Here is an 18,035-nt window from a genome sequence, read left to right on the forward strand (position 1 = left end):
GCATGGGCTCGAGCGACAACATTTCACTGAACGATCGCCAACACTTTCATCTTTTTCGCCTTCTCAGCCTCCTGCCAACCCCTGGCACATGCGATTCGCGCAGCCTTCTTCCAGCCTGCACTCTCTTTCTTGAAACTTGCAAGTTGGGCCTTAGCCTCCGACGACTTGACCTTCGCAGCTGCCGCCTTTCTCAGCAGAGCCCCTGCTAAGGTGGTTACTTCTATTTGGGCAGAGCACAACCCCCTTAGCAGCTCAGCCTCATTGAACCTGGCCACCGAGCGCATGGCTGCGTCGTTTACAATCCCTACAAGGCGATCTGCAGCTGCCTTGGCTGGGCCTTCTTCTCCCTCCAGTCGCCCAGACACTGCGCGAGCGTGGTAGATAGCAGTCGTCAGCCTGGCCCCTTCTTCTTGGGGCGCAGGGCCCCCCTTGGGCTGCTGCTCCATCACTTCCTTAGAGTCAGCTGACCCACTTTCCAACTGCATCTGGGGGTCGAGGGCGTTTTTGTGTCCTTCTTCCTCTGGGACCCTTTGACTCTTCTCCCCTTGCGCCTCTGGGGCAACCACCATTTCTGGGGTCACCACCACTCCTTTCTCCCTTGCTTCTTCCGCCATAGGGGTGTCCTCCCCACCGATCTTTGCCTTCTTCGATCTAGGCGCATCTGCAGCCCCCTTAGGGGCACTCCTCTTCTTCTTCTTCTTCTTCAGAGCCTCCCCCTCCTTGTTCACCCTTTCTTTTACCGGATCAACTGGAGGCGGTCGTAGCTCAAAACCGCCCAAGTCTTTTTCCCCCAAAGGTTTGGAGCACGGTCGGATCCGCTCCCTCGCGATCGTCTTCGGAGTTGGCCCCAATTGGGTCTCCTTATACTTGTCCGCTCGCAGGAACAGTCTCCTCTCCTCCTCTGCCTTCCTCTGCGCTTCTAGCTTTTCCCTTACTGGGTCCTCCCCTAATAGTTACGGCCCCAATTTCAGGGCGAACAATGTTGAAGGCAGGACCAGCTCGTCCCACCTCAACCCTTTCTCTTCTCTCAATTCCCTCGCCCTTTTTACTCGATCCTCAACCACCTTGTCCAACTTGGGCTCCACTGATTTGGTTGGCACTTTCCACGTAGTCCGAACTCCCGCCCCAGCGTTCGCAGTCACGAAGAACCATTTCGGCCTCCACCCCTTCACCGAGGATGGGAGCCCCGCCACCAAACCTCGCCTCGCTGCTACTTGCAACGTCACCCATGTCTCCTACTGCCCGGAGGCCTTGTAGCACGAGAAGAACTCGTCCGCAGTCATGGCTGTTCTTCCGGTCGCTTGCTGCCAGGAACTCGCATACGCTATCAGTATTTTCCAAGCGTTCGACATCAACTGCCCTGGCGCCGCTTCCAACTTCTTCAGCACATTCACCACCACTTCAGGTAGGAGAGCCTCAAACTTCCTCGCAATGCCTCTTCGTACAGACTGAATTTACCCGGCCGTACATCCGACGCCCTCTCTATGGAAGTAGGCAACCTCAGCCCTATCTCCGAGAAAATTTGGTACTTTTTCCTTATCCCCTCTAACTCCTCTGCGGTCAGTACAAATCTATCCACCTTAGTGTGCCAATGGTCCGGTTCCACCTGACTAATCGGTCTCGCTGTCGAAATTATTATCCTGGGGCGAACTTGCTCCGCTTGATTTGCGCCTTCCGCCCCTTACACTCCGTACGGTATTGCTCCGCCAAGTCCACCGCATCACCATCCCTTAGTAGATCAACCCTGGCGTTTGCAGCTTCTTCTTAGGCCATTTCTGTGCTGTGTCTGCGAATTGCTTCGGATGCGAGCGCAAGGAAGTTCAAAAAATGTCGCAAGGGTGTATCACTTGTAACGAAAGAGTCTACACTTGGAATGTTTTGATTTTTCGAAAAAAGGTAGGTAAAACATATAATCCCAAAAACCCAAGACTTGCTTGTATTCCAGGGGTCACAATTAATTGTCGCCAGTTTGAAAAATTTTCAACCATCTGCCAAAATTGTCTTTTCAACACCCATTATGACCTATCGTTTCACTTCTGGCCCAACGCCTAACCTCCCCCACCACGAGATGCTGCCACGTGTACGACCACGATTTACTGCCTCCTTTCCCTACCCTATCTTTTCCACTTCAAATCATCACATGACCCACCGCCTCTCGAGCCTCGCACCCCGCCACCTCACCCTTCGCGGTCGGCCCTCCTCATGGTCGGTTCCTCCACACGACTACCCTTCGCAGTCGGCCCTCCTCATGGTCGGTTCCTCCACTCGGCTACCTTCCGGGATCGACCCTCCTCATGGGCGGTCCCTCCACTCGGCTACCATTCGCGGTCGGCCCTCCTCATGATCAGTTCCTCCACTCGGCTACCTTTCGGGGTCGGCCCTCATCATGGTCGGTCCCTCACTCGGCTACCCTTCGCGGTCGGCCCTCCTCATGGTCGGTCCCTCCACTCGCTACCCTTCGCGGTCGGCCCTCATCATGGTCAGTCCCTCCACTCGGTTACCCTTCGCGGTCGGCCCTCCTCACGGTCGGTCCCTCCACTCGGCCACTTCTGGTCGGTCGTTCCTTTCACTCGACCTTCAACCCCCATCTTCCTCATTATTCTCTTCGTTGGACTAAAGCTGCATTTGGAAATGGGGGACTACTGACGTGGGTAGGCCCATAAAGGCCATAACCCACTATGAACAACCCAAGCCTACCACTTAGGGCCCAATACATAACCCGATAAGGCCCAGAACAGCTGGAAGTCAACATAACTTGAAGGACCAATGATATTCAGAAACGTGGCAGGTAAAGGGCAAGCCACATCAGCAGACAAAGATCTGCAAAGTTATTGCCACTGCACATCGCCATTAATGCAGCCCCTCACAGCATTTATTACGACAACACCTCTCCGTTGGGACAACACGCCCTCACCCTGAACAAGGTAAGCTATAGCATAAACTTTTGGCCAAGGTAACAAGTCAAGAGGGACAACGAAATGATTATCAAAGGATATAAGCAGACGTTGAATACAAGAAGAAGGTTAAGCTTTTCTATCTCTAATTCATATCCCTACATCCCACTTCCTCTTATTCTAACTTGCTCGTCGGAGGGTTCGTTGGGGGACTCCCCGTTCCCCGTTGAACTCGTATGCAGGTTCATTGGTGGGCTTGACCATTCAGATACCGGTCGGAGAAGCATGGACCAGTCCGACCCAATCCATCTAGAGCCCGTTATTTCACAACTGTATCATCAGGAGTTATGAGACATGAAATATTAATACCTTAAAAAAAATAAATTATGATCACCACTGCGTTAAGAGAGGAAAAAAAATAAAAAATAAAAAATAAAATTGGATGTTGTTGGGGGGTTTGTTTCCAATGTTGGGTTTTGTTAGTGGATGTTCAAATTTATATGGAAACTTAATTTAAAGATAATGTATTTTGGAGGTTTAGTGTTTAAATTGAAATTTAATTTTTGGATAAAGATAAAGAGCTAAAGATATATAGAAAATTTAAATTTAAAATTTTAACATCACATTTTTTAAAAATACAAATCAATTATTTTCTTTTTTTTTAAAAGCAAACATTTATCTGATAAATGCTAACGCTTATCTGGTTGTTTATTTATTATTTTTGACAGTTTTTTCATCTTTTTTATTGTGTGTAAAATGAAATATGATCCAATAGAAATTGAGTATAGCATTTTATAATTTTTTTTAAATGTAAAAATTCAAAATTTTTGGATTGAGATTTTAGATAGACACCCACAAAGATATTATCTGATTTTTTTTTATTTTTTTATTATATATATAACAGTTAGTAATAAGAGTTGTGAGATTTGTGGGTTCTTTTTTTTTTTTTTTAAATTTAAATTTACCTGATATAGTGATAGATATGTGGGTTTCTACATACATATCTATACCTAAAACTCTAAGGAAAGATATTATTTGATTTTTTTATTATTATCTTTTATAGAACAATTGGGAAAGAAAGTAAGAATATCTGAATAGTGAGAAGAGAGGTGATCGGCCACATATTTATTTATTTATTCCAAAATTATGAGAATTTAAGAATAAATATTTAGAGACTTTTGACATAATAACTATATTTGCTTATATATATAGTATAGATAGATAGGTAGATAGATATAGATATAGATTATAGGGGAGGAGAGCTAAGAGCATCCCTATCAGATCCCTTATAATAGCAAAAAGCTATTATAAGGGGTTGATTCTCCAAAAATCCTTCCCCACTAGATCCTTTATACAATTCCTTAAATTTAAGATTGTTACAGTCACTCCCTATTTGTGGGGAGTCATTGTAGCTCTCTCATATCTGACAGTGGTCGTCCACCCGGATGTCCCAGATGAAATGATTTGGGCAAAAATTGCTTCGCCGGTCATCCTTCCAAGCGTCCGGCCGGTCGACCTCCTGAACGTCCAGTCGGTCGACCTCCCAGACATCTGGTCCCTGGTTTTTTCTTCTGCTACTTCCTTTTGTAAATGGAGTTGCTTTGAGCCTCTATTGTTGACTTTATTTTACATTATTTAATTATTAAAAAAAAATATTCAAATTTAAAAATAATTAAAAAAATTATTTTAATAGAATAGAGAAAGAATAGAGAGTTCGGTAGAGAAGGTAGAGGGAAAAGTAATTCTTAAAATAAGAAATAAATTTTTTAATAATATTTTAAAGGAAAATGCATGAGACCCCCAGTGGGGGTACTGGGGTTCTCTCCTGATTGGTCCAAAAATATATATATATATATTTTTTTTTTTTTTTGATTTTCATCCATTGCCAGCCCCCCACGTGGAGGTGGGGGTGCTGGGGGTCCTTCCCTGCTGGGGGTCTCCAGCAGGGCTCTATTTTAAAATAAAATTTAAATAAGCTAATAGGAATGCTTTGAACCACTTCAGCCGTGATTGTTTATTGGTCAATGGCCAACTGTTAGACTTGATGGGTGTCATTCGGCGTAGTGGATTCTTGCATGTTATTCCAACTTATTAAGGTTGATAATAAGAAATTATAAGCTAAAAACACTTTTTTTTTCTTAATAATAATAATTATTATTATTTTTGGTAATATAAGTTAATTTTGCTTCATAAGCGATAAGCACAAGCTGTACCAAACATTGCAGCATAGATTTTGAAAATATAAAAAAGAGGAAGAAATAGTTGTAGGCAACTCCATAAATTATACCAAACAAAAAATGATAAAATTGCTCCGTTACCTACTCAAAATATGAATATGAAAAATTGTGCGTTTCAAAATTTTTTTAAGAACAAGTCGTAAGAACATCTGTAGTATTGCTGATGAAAAAATAAAAAATAAAAAATCCCACTAATTTTTAGACTACTTTTTGAAAAAACAACCAATTATCAGAATCTACAAAAATAAATTCTAAAATTTTATATTTGAATTGAATACATAACATTACTAATGTGAAAAAAGTTGTTCGCATAGCGGGGTAAGGCACATTAGCAGCTACATGCCACGACATTTATGTCAATTATAAGACTTTCTCCACCTAAACAAAATATAGAAACCACCAGTATAAGAGATCAAGTTATGAATCCATTATCCATGCAGTGCAGACCAACAAAGAGGTTCCAAAAATGGCCCTCTCTTTCTCTCTCTCAATGCGTTTCTTGTGACTTCTTCACCTATCCAATGTTCATGAACTATAAAAAGAAAAGGCCTATCTGATATTAATTTCACTTAGAAAAAGGTATTAAAGTGATAGCACATTTCTTGTGACTTCCTCTATCAAATCCTAAATTAGTTTGAAAACTTTGCAAGTGATTGGGATGCCATGATTCTTCGTTTTTGTTTTTGTTTTTCATCATTTCATAAACAAAGCAATAAAAAGTTTTGAACTCCCATATTTGATTTTTGAGAAAAACAAAAAAATTTAAAAATTTTGAAAATAACTCTTTCTTATTATTTTATTTTTTCTAAAGAGTTTATTTAAGAAAATTTTCTCAAAAGCAGTTTTCTAAAATAGTTTGAGAAATCAAAGTTTCCTATGATTCATATGGACTGAGAGCACATGGTGGCTTATTTTTAATAAGACTAAGAGCATCTCTAATGGAATTCTCAAAACACTTGTTAAAATTATAATTTAGTAATAGTGATAAAAAGTGAGTTTCCAATGGTTTGTTATTTTACTTGCCAAAAATAGCATATACCATATCTATTCTCAAATTTGGCAAGTAAAATAGCAATTGCCAAACATGTCACATCAGCAAATATGAACATGTTTGTGGCTCCAAATTCAGTTGAAAAAACAGAATTGAAATAGTCGAAAGCCAAGTAATTTTTCAAATTTAATTTTTCTATTTAATTTTTCAAATTGAATTATATTTAATTTTTTTCCTAATTTTTTCATTTTTTATATTTGTCTAATCGGAAATAATATAAATGTATAATATTTTTTTTACAAATAATTAAAAAAAGGTCATAAAAGACAAAAAATAAACAAAAATAAAATCACAAAAAAACCTATATCCAAACAATACCTACAAACTTAGAAGGAAAGTTGGTTGAAAATTGCCAAAATTGCACGTGACCATTGGAACACCATTGCTATAATTTGACAAAATAACACTATTCATTGCCAAATTATAGCAATAGCAATGATATTATAACAATAACTATTGGAGATGCTCTAACTACTAAGGTTTTCTTATATATATATTTTTTAATGTTTTCAGTCGGTTGGACTATTATATTGTTGACTAGTAAAATGTAATTTAGTTTATTTGGTAGAATTCAATTTTCTATATAGTTGGGGGTTGGCACTCTTTTTTTGGGCCGGCCCTTATAAAGAATCTAATGAATATTCCCACAAAATTCTGGTATAAATAACTGAGAAATGTTACAAGTCTATAATAAAGTTTCACAATTCACCCACAATGACCATGACAAGAATGTTGAGTGTTAAGCCTTATGTTGATGATGTCGTGATATCAATGGTGGATGGCTCGGACCAGTCTGCGTCTTCTATGAGTCTGTTGGTTATTGAATTCTCGATGTGTGCCTGCAAAAGGATCTAATGGGGGAAGTAGTCCCTCGACAGACACTCCGACGATCAAGTTAGACCAGGGCAAGTAGTAATTGGTTTTAGAGAGAGAAAGAAGAAGGAGATGAAAAACTTAACCTCTAACGTATCCCGAAAGCTTCCTTATATCCTTTTGTCCATTCCAAGCTGTCTTGTTGACCAAAAGTCTATGACTTAGTTAACATTGTTCATAGTGATTCTGCATACTCTGGTGTGAGGGGTCATGCTGCATTTAATGCTATAGTGGCCTTATTAAATATCTGATGTGTGAGTGCAATAACTTTACAGGATCATTGTTTGCTTATGTGGTTAATTCCCTGCTTGACAAGTGTTTGAATGCTATTAGTCCTAGGCCAGAATTGGCTTCTCAAAGTGACTGGGCTTTAAGTGAGTTGGGCCTTGAGCCCTGGGCTGGGCCCCCTTGGGTGCCCATCAGTTACTGGGCTTTAACACCTAGGCCGTAAGCTGGGCTTTGAGCCATGGACTGGGCCCCCTTGGGTGCCCATTAGTATCAGTAGTCCCCCATTCCTAAGTGCAGCTTTAGTCCAACGAAGGAAATAAGAAAGAAGATAATAGTCCCCCAAGACGCCAAAGAGATGACGAAAAGGGAAAGAGGGAAGGGATAGTGGGCGTGACAGGTAATGACTGGAAACGGGTGCAGTTTGGTGGGTGACCGAGGATGTGGCCAACGATCGAGGAGGGGATCCAACTAGTGTGGTGGTCGACCGACTTGCATGGTGGCCGACCATTGAGGAAGATGGCCAACCGACATGGTGGTGTACCTGTGAAGGGATCGACCGTGGAGGGAGGGGATCGACCGACGTAATGGTCAACCTTTGAAGGGATCAACCATTGAGGGAGGTGATTGACCGACGTAGTGGCCGACCACTGAGGAAGGTGGTCGACTGACGTGGTGATCGACCTTTGAAAGGATCGACCATTGAGAGAGGTGACTGACTGGGATCGATCGCTGAGGGAGGTGACCGACTGACGTGGTGGTCGACCATTGAGGAAGGTGGCCCACCGACGTGGTGGTCGACCTTTGAAGGGATCGACTGTTGAGGAAGGTGGCTGACCGACGTGGTGGTCGACCGTTGAGGGAGGTGACCGATTGATGTGGAGTTCGCGTTGTACGAAAAGGCGCTGCACGGGGGCCTGAGATTAACACTCCTGCCACTGGTAGTTGATGGTCCCGTTTGGTGTAGTTGTTAAAACAAATTATAGATTATAACTTAATAGATTATAAATTATGATTTTAATCAAAAGCTGTTAATCTGTTTGGTGTAGCTGTTGGATTATAGATTTAAGTTGGTGAGTAGTGTTTGTTAAATAAGCTATAAAGTAGCTTTTTCAATTAACTTTTATTTTTTGTTATTCACTACTTGTTTACATTTCTCACAAATAATAATAATAATAATCTATAGTCCATTTGGGTTTTTTTTTTTATTTTATTTTTTTTTAAAAAAACTAAGAGTATAACCATAAATTAATATGTCTACAGCAGAAACTGATAATCAGAAGCAAAGGGTGAACAACTTCTCAGAATCAGTTTTTTGAGTTAAAATAAATTGTTAAAATCAAAAGCTATTTGAAATAAGTTTAACCAAACAGTCCAAAATAATTTTTCCAAAGTTAAAAGCTCAAAGTTGGCTCAAAAAGCCCAAACAAACACCCCTGATGTACTGAACTGGTTAGAGGTGGGGCCAGGACAATAAATGCCGAATACATGACATATATCATGTCAATGTAAATGTAATTATAAAACTTAAATTGTGCTCTCAATTATTATTTTTAAAATAATTTGTGTCCAAACATGACACTCTGGTAATGGTTTCCTTTCATGGGATTTTTTCAAGTTTAGACACTTTGACTAACAATTCTGTACTTTTGACACAATGATTTCGTGGGGCTTTTCTCTCTGTTGTTTTCTTTGGGGCTTTTCATTGACACATTAATAATCTGCATCTTAAATATTATTGCAGAAGATCTTGGACTCCTTTTGGCAAACTAATGAATGATTTGTAAGTGATAGGTTTATGTTTAGCAACAGAAAGAGGTGAAATTCTGCTGTTTTACCCGATAATATTTACATGGGGGATGCCCTGAAAGGCATACAAGTGCGCCTCTCATAGACGAATATTGACTCAGTCCGCTCCTTTTGTGTGGGAGTATCAGTTAGTCGGTGTCAGGTCGAGACAAATAATGCATTTTGCAAATTAATAATAATGATAAAGGAAATGTTTTGAGAATTGATTAAGTGAATAAAATTAGAATTAACTAGGACTATTGGCCTAGTGGTTATATAGCACCACTTTGCAGTATAAGGTTTTGGGTTCAACTTCTACGGACACAATTCTCCAATTGACAAAAAAAAAATATATATATATTAATTAATTACTGAAACAATTTATTTTGTCTCGACTATTTTTGTGATCAAAATTGTGTTGTGATGAGGTAATTTTGATATGTGAGGACTTTTTAGTAAATTGTCATAGTTAGTCGGCCCAACATATCGAAATTGGAAGTTTTCTCCATAACTTGTTTAGATAAGATTTTTCTTTTATTTTTTTTTGGTAACTTAGTATCTGACCCAATGGACTGACTAATCTGGGGGCCAAATCTACCGTCCACTAGCTAGTAGCCCAATTAAAGCCCGGGTTGTAATGGGTAATTTTGATGTGAAAGGATTGTTTAGTAAATTGTCATACTCAGTCAGCCCAACACATTGAGATTGGAAGCTTCGCTCCATTACTCGTTTAGGTATTTTTTTTTTCTTTTTTGATAACTCAGTATCCGGCCTAATAGATTGACTAATCTTGGGGCCCAAACCCGCTGTCCACTAGTTGGTGGTCTAATTAAGGTGGGGTAGAAACCCTATATAGACTGGCTCAAGAAATTGTTTGGCCTATGAGATTTCAAACCTGAGACCATGACATGAAGGAAGCACACTCCCAAGCCTCAAACCTTAACCACCAGGCCAACCTGTTGAAGTAAGGTTTACATACATGTCTTAACTAATTTGAAAAAGGTTTTGGGAAAAAGAGTTTGAATCAAATACAAAATCTTGTTTGAAAACGTATGCAAATTAGCCTTAATTGAAGTGGAGCAATTGATTGGCCAAAGATCACACTTTCAGCCATAGCTAACAATCACTGAGAGATTGATTGGTAAGCGATCACCTGAAATAAATTTTGGAACAGTAGCTACTGATTGATTGCTCTGTGAAGTGTGGTCAATCTCCACACCAATTTTCATTAAACCTTTTTAATCGTGATTTTGGATACTGATTTTTCTATAAAATGACCTCCCCAACTCGTTTTTCAGTACCCTAACCATTATGCCTTCATTGAAAAATTATTTCTTATACTCTAGATAATATATATGAGTTGATTTACAAAATCCCACAAAATCCTTTCGAAATCTCTACATTATTGCATTGTTCGTTCTGCACTCAAGGCCGGTTGGGTGATTGGAGCTATTCAAAAACAAAGTTCAAGGTTGCTTCTTTGTGGTGAAAATGGAGATAAGTTGCATACATCTTACCCTCCCCAAATTTTGTTTTAGCCAGAGCATAATGCATTGGATCGCCCTTACAAGTCATTTCAACAAAAAATTGAGATGAAGTCGTGTACTTAGTTTTCCTAGACCCCATTATTAGAAGAATTCTCATGATTTAGAACAATTTTTTATATTTTTTTAAGTTTATGAGCAGATTAGACCATTTAGGTTGGGTTTGGATCTTAAATTTGAGGAAGCGTTTATGGAAGGAAAGGAAAATGAAAGCAAAACATAAATTGAATATAAGCTTTCACATTTTCGTTCCCTTTGTTTTCCTTTAACAAATCCACAAATCCTTTGCAAAATCCAAGCATAGCCTAATTGATGCCCAGGCCTGCCAAAACTATATCATCCTATGCTCTGTCCAAACCCATCTCCCTGTATTATAATATCAACAATAAGTTTAGGAACACAAAAAAATACATCGATAGACAAGATTTTTTTGAGTGTCCCACTAACAAATCTTGTAAAAACTTGGTCATCCACATATATATATTTTTGTGTGTGTTTAAATTCTTTCTGTATTCCTAGTTTTACTATAACTTGAAACAGCCTCATTCCAATGCAAGGCGACCACCTTTTTTTTTTTTTTTCTTTCCCCCTTCATAATCATAGTTTATTATCCATGGTCATGAAATTTTAAGTAAAACATAAGGGAGTAGAGATTTACAACCAGCAAGTGCCTGAAACTAAACACAAAGCATCAATCAAAGCTCGTCATGGGAATCATTATCTGCATCAGAGACGGTCTCCCTCACCTTCTTGGTCGTCTTGTGCATTGCTTCTCCCATTACCTTGGCTGCCGATTTAGCAGATTCTTCCACTGTCACTTTGCTCGTTTCGAAACTTTTCTCAGCTGCCTCTTTCATCTTTTCTCCACCACCACCACTTTCAAACTTATCTCCATATCTTTTTCTGAAACTAACTCCATTTTCTAAGATTAGTCAGAATCAATTTAGACATGATGTATAGATATACATTTAACTTGTAAAGCCCAAGAAAGAAAAAGAAAAAAAAGAGTAGTGTATTGAGAAGAAAAAGAAAAAAACGGATGATCAAAAGGAAAGGGTGCCTGCCAAATTTCATCATACTTACTCTAAATCTGGAGGAACAAATTGTGTCTGCATTTCATTGATAAAAGACTTGACTTTGTCCCAAGAACTTACAGTGGATCTTGTGATTAGAGCGTATATGTCTCTTACAACCTCAGTAGCAGATGGTTTTTGTTCCTTATTTTCAACATCGGATTGGTGTCCGCCTCCAACCGTGGCGACAATCTCATGGGACAATGTAATGAGCCAGAAAATGCACAATGTAGTAGTGATTCCTTTGAAGTTATCCATGCCTCTCCTCTAATCTAAATTGGGTGATGCAGCAATGTAGTGTTGTGGATCATATTTTGAGTTTGTTTGAGAGGTTTGTGGTTAGTGTCATGGGTGGTTTCAAGTTAGAATAGGATCTCTCTACTACACAAAGGGAAACGTGGACCTTGTATCTTGCTTGTAGGTTTGTGCACATTTGAACATTTCAAACCCCCAGGACTATCAAAAAAATAAAAATAAATAAATTATTTTCACCTCCAATGTTTCTCATCAGAAGTTGTTAAATGACCAAGTAATCATTTTATAACACCTATTTCCCTATTTTCACACAGATTGACAAATGAGGTAGAAAATTTTGTGAATATAGTTGGAAGAGCTCATCAAATTCGCAAACCAATCTTATTAAATTTGTGAATTATAAATGTTCTTAACTCAAGCCAATATTTGAACGCCACATAATCCTCTATTATAGACATGAGAGGCACCAGAACATTGCCACCCATAACATCAGAGGCCATGCCCCTTATGCTAGTTATTTGTTCTGTGTGCAGGTCATCTCCTAATTTAAGCCAGAGTGCATTTTTGGGTATTAAAAATGTTTAAGTAGTAGTTGGTCTGTAATATTAACCCTCGGATATGTAATTACTTTATGCATTGCATTTCAAGTTTGGGGAAATTGTATGTCAAAATAAGGTTGGGAGATTGCACAAGTATATAATGGATGAAAGCGACTAAGGCTACATATACTTTTTGTTTCTTACTACATGAAATAAAAATAAATCTTTTCAAAAAAAGAATGTCATTCTCTGACTTAGTCTATCAAAGTAACTCACTTCGATCTCAAGAGACCAATTGTCTACGACAAAAACATATTTTTAAAAGGCATGTAAACAAAGTATAACGCAGCGGAATAAAAAATTATGGTCATACCTTTCAAACAGAGTCTGTATTGAAGGATCTCGTGGGTAAATCACATGCTTCCTGAATCTGGTCAATCAACCCAGCAATGGGGTGATATTACAATAGTGAATATCACCCACACAAACCACAGTGCAAATGGCTTTGATCGTTGTTTTTGGGAGAGAGTCAGTATATGGGAAAAACTCAAACATACGTTATTTTCCCTTAATCACCTATATCCCATATATCAGATATATAATCTATTTATCTCATTTATCCATATTAGTTATATGAGATAATATCTGATATCTATATCATCTATCCATATCAGGATATGATAGATATATATCCTGAGTGGTTATCCAAATAGGTTTGAATGCAAATTCAAAACCCATTTGGATAAGGTTCAAAAGGCTGAAAAGGGTCATGCCACATGGGCGCCCATTTCTAACATCTCTCACTCGCTCATGAGTTGGCATGACACTGCCACATCTCTATCTCAATCTCCCAAAAAATGAACAATCTCATACTAGCTAATGCACCGTGCGACCGCTAAGAACACCTGCATGTGGGAGCTCTATACTAGAAACTCAATATGAGTCAGCATAGAGACATCAACCCAAAAAGAACAGAAATAGTGTCTCATGTACCCAGACCCATCTAGCTACATCAGTCCAAAAACATCTCTAATCCCTCAAAGAGCATGCTTGACTCTCCTAGGTCCCACATTATATTCACACCCAATCAGCATCCTATAAAGAGTGATGTGAGTTGTCGACATTGAATATAGAGCAGAGATGTAGAACTAGATGATCTTCCCTTCACCCTCATATCATTCAATTTGAAATTGACCGCTTTCCCAGTAATGTCCCTTAAAGCCGAATCATGCATGACCGCAGGCAACATACCAAAGTAGTTGAACATCAACTCCTTATCTTATGACATAGTCAAAGGTCACAAAAGGCACAAAGTGAAGTCATTTAGGGAAAAATGACTTTTAGGACTCACACGGTAAAGAAGCAGGGATCCATTCTTTCATCTCGCTAACGGGTCGATAAGTACATGCAGTATGAATGCACGTTATAGTGGAGTAACTCTTCCAAAGAGTGATGTTAAACTCACACACTATACAGATCTTAGTCTAGTCGCCCTTAAGCGCACAAGTCGCTTCCTAGCGTCTAACTCGAATTCTCTATTTGTTCGCCTCTCAGGCATCAAATGAGATCTCGCATCTGGCTATCCATAACAGGCACATCATAAAAAAGTGGGTACTATCATATCCATGGTCGGTCTCTAACAAGACCTCATCTTGGCTCCAACCAAGGCGACATAGCTAGTGGATAATTTTAGCTTCTAGTCTCATCCTTACTCGCTACCTAGCGCTCAGGGTGATTGCTCGTGTGAGTGAGCCAATCTTGCCTGCTAACATCAATTTAATTATTTTGTGTATGCTAATTCACAAACCATTGCTAAAAGTAGTAAACATAAATGTGTAATAGAAACAAATATGAATACTAATGGCATAAATATCCCCAAAAAAAAAATGAGTTCAACTGAATACATATAAAAAAATCACCACCTACGTAGTCCTAAAGCCCTAACATGAGTAAGATAAACATCTCTAGCAATGGGTTTAGTCAAAGGGTCCGCAACCATGCGACTCATAGGGATGTGCTCCAGGATCACTTCTTTCTACGCCAAAATGTCTCTGATAAAGTTGAACCTCACATCAATGTGTTTGGTTCTGCCGTGGTATTTAGGATCCTTAGCGTAAGCGAGTGCAGCCATGCTGTCACAATGGATAGTCACAGGGTCTGAAGTGTGTGTGACAACATCCAAATGCTGAAGGAATCTCCTCAACCACACGGCTTCCTGAACGACAGATGAATAATAAGCCACAAATTCAGCCTCCATCGTCGATAAGGCGATACAGGATTGCTTCTTACTGCTCCAAGAAATAGCGCCATCGCTAAGCAAGAAAGCATATCCTGAAGTAGACTTACGCTCATCTAGGTCTCCTCCCCAGTCAGCATCACAATAGCCAACTAGATGTAGATCTAAACTCTGGTAGCAAAGTGTGTAATCTGCAGTCCCTCTAAGATATCGTAATATCCTCTTAACTGCTTTCCAATGAGCTGGTCCTGGGTTGGATTGGTAACGACTCACCAATCTAACTGCATAACAAATGTCAGGACGCGCACACATCATAGCATACATCAAGCTTCCAACAGCATTTGCATAGGGAACACGGGCCATCTTTTCATTTTCTTCTTGAGTCTTAGGACCCATATCAAGACTTAGGCTCTCGCCTTTTACAACAGGAGTGTCAATGGGTTTGCAGCTCTACATCTGGAATCGCTCTAGAATAGTCTTAATGTAAGTCTCTTGAGACAAACCAAGAAGTCTCCTAGAGCGATCCCTAAAGATCTTAACACCGAGCACATAACTCGCCTCACCCATGTCCTTCATCTCAAATGTAGAGAACAACCACATTTTAGTGGCGACAATCATCTCTTTGTCATTTCCAGCCAATAGTATGTCATCTGCATATAATGACAATATCAGAAAAATGTCCTTGGACCGCTTAACGTACACACAGTGATCTTCATCAATCATCGTAAACCCATTAGAAACAATGGCTCGATGAAATCTCAGATTCCACTGTCTGGATGATTGCTTTAAGCCATAAATAGATCGTTGAAGCTCGCAAACTTTGCGCTCCTGACCTACTGCCACAAAGCCTTCTGGTTTATCCATATAGATCTCTTCATCCAATTCTCCATTGAGAAATGCAGTTTTAACGTCCATCTGATATAGCTCTAAGTCCAACTGAGCTACTATGGCCAGGATTAGGCGAATAGAGGCAAACCTTACAACTGGTGAAAAAGTTTCCTCATAGTCCACGCCCTCTCGTTGGGTGTAACCTTTCGCCACTAGGCGAGCCTTATACCTTTCTATGGAACCATCCACCTTGCGCTTGATTTTGAGAACCCATTTGTTCCCAATAGTCTTGCGCCCTGGCGGCAAATCAACCAAGTCCCAGACATGATTTTTCTTCATAGACTCTATTTCTTCATGCATTGCAGTACTCCATTCTTTACTAGCAGGGGATAAGAGAGCCTCTTTGAGATTCTTAGGCTCCATCTCATCACTCGGAGCAATCATGAATGCTTCCCCTTCAATCTCAAAACGACGACGGGGTGTAGCTCCACGTTTGCTTCTACGTAGCTGAGAATCCTGAGAATCCTCATCCGTTGGATCTAATCCATAGGCAGGTAGATCGCTCCCACTGTCCCTAGGAGCTTGAGGAATATTTCCTCATTCTCTACTAGGCTACTAGGTGCGCTTTCAAGTAGATCCTCCATCTCATAGAGTTCTACTTCTCTAGTTACCTCACCTCTGCTAGGGAAATCCTCCTCTAGGAAACCCACATCTCGTGACTTAATTTCAGTCACACTTCCATCCGGATGCTCCCCAACAAACACATAGCCCTTAGAATGCTCACTATAGCGAATGAAGATACACTTCTTTCCTCTAGGGCCCAACTTCCCAAACTTATGAGAAGCGTTGTATATGTAAGCTGCCGAACCCCAAGGCCGTAAATTGCCCAAATCAGGCTTTTTGCCAGTCCACATCTCATATGGGGTGGAAGGAACTGATTTGGAGGGCACACGGTTAAGGACGTAGGCAACAGTCAACAAAGCATCTCCCCAATAAGAAATTGGAAGATTAGCTTGCGCCATCATTGATCTAACCATGTCAAGCAATGTGTGATTCCTTCTCTCCGCTACACCATTTTGTTGCGGAGTCCTAGGAATTGTCAATTGCCTGATAACTCTTTTTTCCTCATAGAGCACTTTAAATTGCTCAGATAGATACTCACGTCCTCAGTCAGTCCTTAGAGCCTTAATGCTCTTGTCTAATTGATTCTTAACCTCATTAACATACCGTCTAAAGCAATCCAATGCTTCTGACTTGTGAAAAATCAAATAGACATGACCAAAACGCGTGCAATCATCTATAAATGTGATGAAATAAGGGGCTCCATGCCTTGCCCTCACATTCATTGGTCCACATATATCAGAATGAATAAGTTGCAATGGGATAGATGCCCTTATGGCTTTCCCAAATGGTTTCCTTGTTGCCTTTCCAGCAAGACAATGCTCACAAGTAGGCAAAGTGACTCTAGCGAGTGGGCCTAAAAGACCTTCTCTAGCCAATCTAGTCATCCTGTCTTGCCCTATGTGGCCTAATCTAGCATGCCATCTCATAGAATCATTATCACAAAAAGATGCAATATTAGAAACAGAGCCATTGGCATTTTTATTAAGACTAGAATCATCCACATCCAAAACTAAAAAACCATCTGAAAGATAACCAAAACCATAAAAAATTGTTCCCAAATAAATGCTAACACCATTATTCTCAAAACAAAAACTAAAACCAAGGCTTATCATGCTAATAACTGAAACTAAGTTTCGCCGAATATCCAGAGCATAAAGAACATCATGAAGATACAAGGTGCGCCCTCGTCGCATTTCCAGCTTGAATGTGCCAATGCCAAGCACCTCCACACTGGACTCGTTCCCCATGTAAACTTTTTTGCTCCCAGCAGGTACTTGGCGATACTCAACGAACCCTACTCTGTCCCTCGCGATGTGGACTGTTGCTCCGGAGTCTACCACCCAAAAATGAGGAGAATGAGCAATTAATGTTTGACTAGACACAAAGCATTGAATGCGAGAAATTAAGTAAGGGAGTACCTTCTTCTGCTCAGGGAAATCCCGAGCGAAGTGTCCTTCTTTGTTACAATTAAAGCATGTCAATTTAGCCTTTGCCTTCTTACTACCTCTCTTGCCTCTACGCTTGAAATTTCTAGCGCCATTGGGCTTAAGCGCAGCTGCTGCTTGTTTCTTAGGGGCACATTTTGCTTTTCCACGTTTGAACTGAGAAGTCCTACGTGAGCTTGACTCAACCACCATAGCAGAACCATCAGACTTAGCCGCCTCAAGGCGCTCAGCCTCTAGCTCCAAATGACGCGATATGTCTTCGAATGTTTTCACACTCTCATTATGCATCATGTTCTGCTTCATCTGCTCCCAAGAATTTGGCAGAGAGCGTATCACAGCCTGTACTTGCTGCTCTTGAGTCAAATTGTGCCCAGCATCCGCAAGCTCACGTATCATAGCTGACATGACTCTCAAATGCTGCTT

General features: G+C 40.1%; 1 protein-coding gene across 1 annotated transcript; it reads right to left on the minus strand.

Moving 5' to 3' along the window:
* Positions 1-10,959: 10,959 nt before the first annotated feature.
* LOC114293576 (uncharacterized) lies at positions 10,960-12,140 on the minus strand. Its single transcript, XM_028237667.2, has 2 exons — positions 11,696-12,140; positions 10,960-11,521 (listed from the first exon to the last, which is right to left on the minus strand). Exons 1-2 carry the CDS (start codon positions 11,941-11,943, stop codon positions 11,308-11,310), a joined length of 462 nt encoding a protein of 153 aa, XP_028093468.2. The 5' UTR covers positions 11,944-12,140; the 3' UTR covers positions 10,960-11,307.
* Between the last annotated feature and the right edge of the window lie 5,895 nt (positions 12,141-18,035).

The sequence above is a fragment of the Camellia sinensis genome, chromosome 4 (genome assembly GCF_055761805.1).
Source record: "Camellia sinensis isolate YWXY chromosome 4, ASM5576180v1, whole genome shotgun sequence".
In the NCBI taxonomy this organism is placed as follows: domain Eukaryota; kingdom Viridiplantae; phylum Streptophyta; class Magnoliopsida; order Ericales; family Theaceae; genus Camellia; species Camellia sinensis.

Bases quoted from the DNA above. Each gene is read 5' to 3' on its own strand.
- LOC114293576 (XM_028237667.2), bottom strand. From the start codon at position 11,943: ATGGATAACTTCAAAGGAATCACTACTACATTGTGCATTTTCTGGCTC. The intron at 11,522-11,695 runs GTAAGTATGATG...AAATGGAGTTAG, and splicing joins TTTGTTCCTCCAGATTTAGA to TTTCAGAAAAAGATATGGAG.